General features: G+C 36.1%; 1 protein-coding gene across 1 annotated transcript; it reads left to right on the top strand.

Annotated features, from left to right (window-relative positions):
* The first annotated feature begins 254 nt into the window (after positions 1 to 254).
* On the top strand, positions 255 to 836 carry LOC147860268 (uncharacterized). The gene has a single exon (XM_087324101.1). It carries the CDS (start codon positions 255 to 257, stop codon positions 834 to 836), a length of 582 nt encoding a protein of 193 aa, XP_087180227.1.
* Positions 837 to 1,069: the final 233 nt, after the last annotated feature.

The raw sequence follows: 1,069 nt of genomic DNA, 5'->3' as shown, positions 1-1,069 counted from the left end.
ATGCATGCATCCCATCATCTGGTGGGTCATAAACTCATGCATCTGAATCATTTTGGTATTATATTTAGAAGAGCATAGCTTATGAGCTCTATCTAGAGATTATATTGATATGTGATTAGTGATCTGAGTTAATATCTAATCACTCTTTGATCTTGCTTAATAGTCTATTCTATAACACGTTATCAACATGATAAGCCTCTACCATAGCACTTAATTATTCTCTTATACAAATCTACCTTATTGTTACCATTAGCATGGCTTCTCAAGCTCCACAAATAGAGAAATGCTTATTCCCGCCACTTGCATTTGATGGGTCCAATTATATGACTTGGATGGTTCATGTTGAAGGCCATCTCATGGCGAAAGATCTCCTTCATATGGTAAGTGATAATTTTAATGATGCTGATAAATCAAATGCTAGGAAGAAGGGAGCAGGAGCATTCATGTTCATCCTTCATAACCTTGATCTAAGCCTTTTGAATCAATACTTCTCCATCAAGAATCCATCAACTCACTGGAAGCAACTCAAAGCCTGTTTTGATCATCAACAAACTGTTCTCGGCCCCAACAATTTGCATGAATGGAATCAACCTTGTTTTCAAGATTTCAAGACAGTTGCTAAATACAATTCCTCATTATTTGGTATTGTTTCTAAATTTAAATTTTGTGGTCATGACAACCTTGTTCAAGAGGCGAATCTAATCAAGAAAACGTTAACTACTTTTCATCCCTCAAATTTTAATCTTTCCGAACAATATCGTAATCATGATTTTAAAACCTATGCTGAACTTTTATCTGCACTTCTTGTCGTTGAGAAATGTTGTCCGCTGGAATAGTAACCGACGGACAGAAGCGCAAGAGCATTATAATATAGTAAAGCCTTAAGAAACGCATGTAACGGTTCACGAGAGAAGCGTGAACGGCTAAAACCCCTAGGTATATAAAGGGCAGAAATCCTCTGTAAGAGGTAGCGTGTAATTTTGGTGCATAGAGCGTTTTTCCTAATAGAATAATATCTTCTTTGATTTCTGTGCATATCTGTGGTTTTATCTACTATGTTCTTTACTCT

This window comes from Azolla caroliniana, unplaced genomic scaffold, assembly GCF_043228905.1.
Source record: "Azolla caroliniana isolate FFs.n. ecotype wild unplaced genomic scaffold, voAzoCaro1.0.p SCAF_9, whole genome shotgun sequence".
Taxonomy (NCBI): domain Eukaryota; kingdom Viridiplantae; phylum Streptophyta; class Polypodiopsida; order Salviniales; family Salviniaceae; genus Azolla; species Azolla caroliniana.
This window is presented reverse-complemented; position numbering and strand designations above follow the sequence as displayed.

Excerpts from the sequence above, each read along its gene's own strand:
- LOC147860268 (XM_087324101.1), top strand. The coding sequence starts at position 255 with ATGGCTTCTCAAGCTCCACAAATAGAGAAATGCTTATTCCCGCCACTT.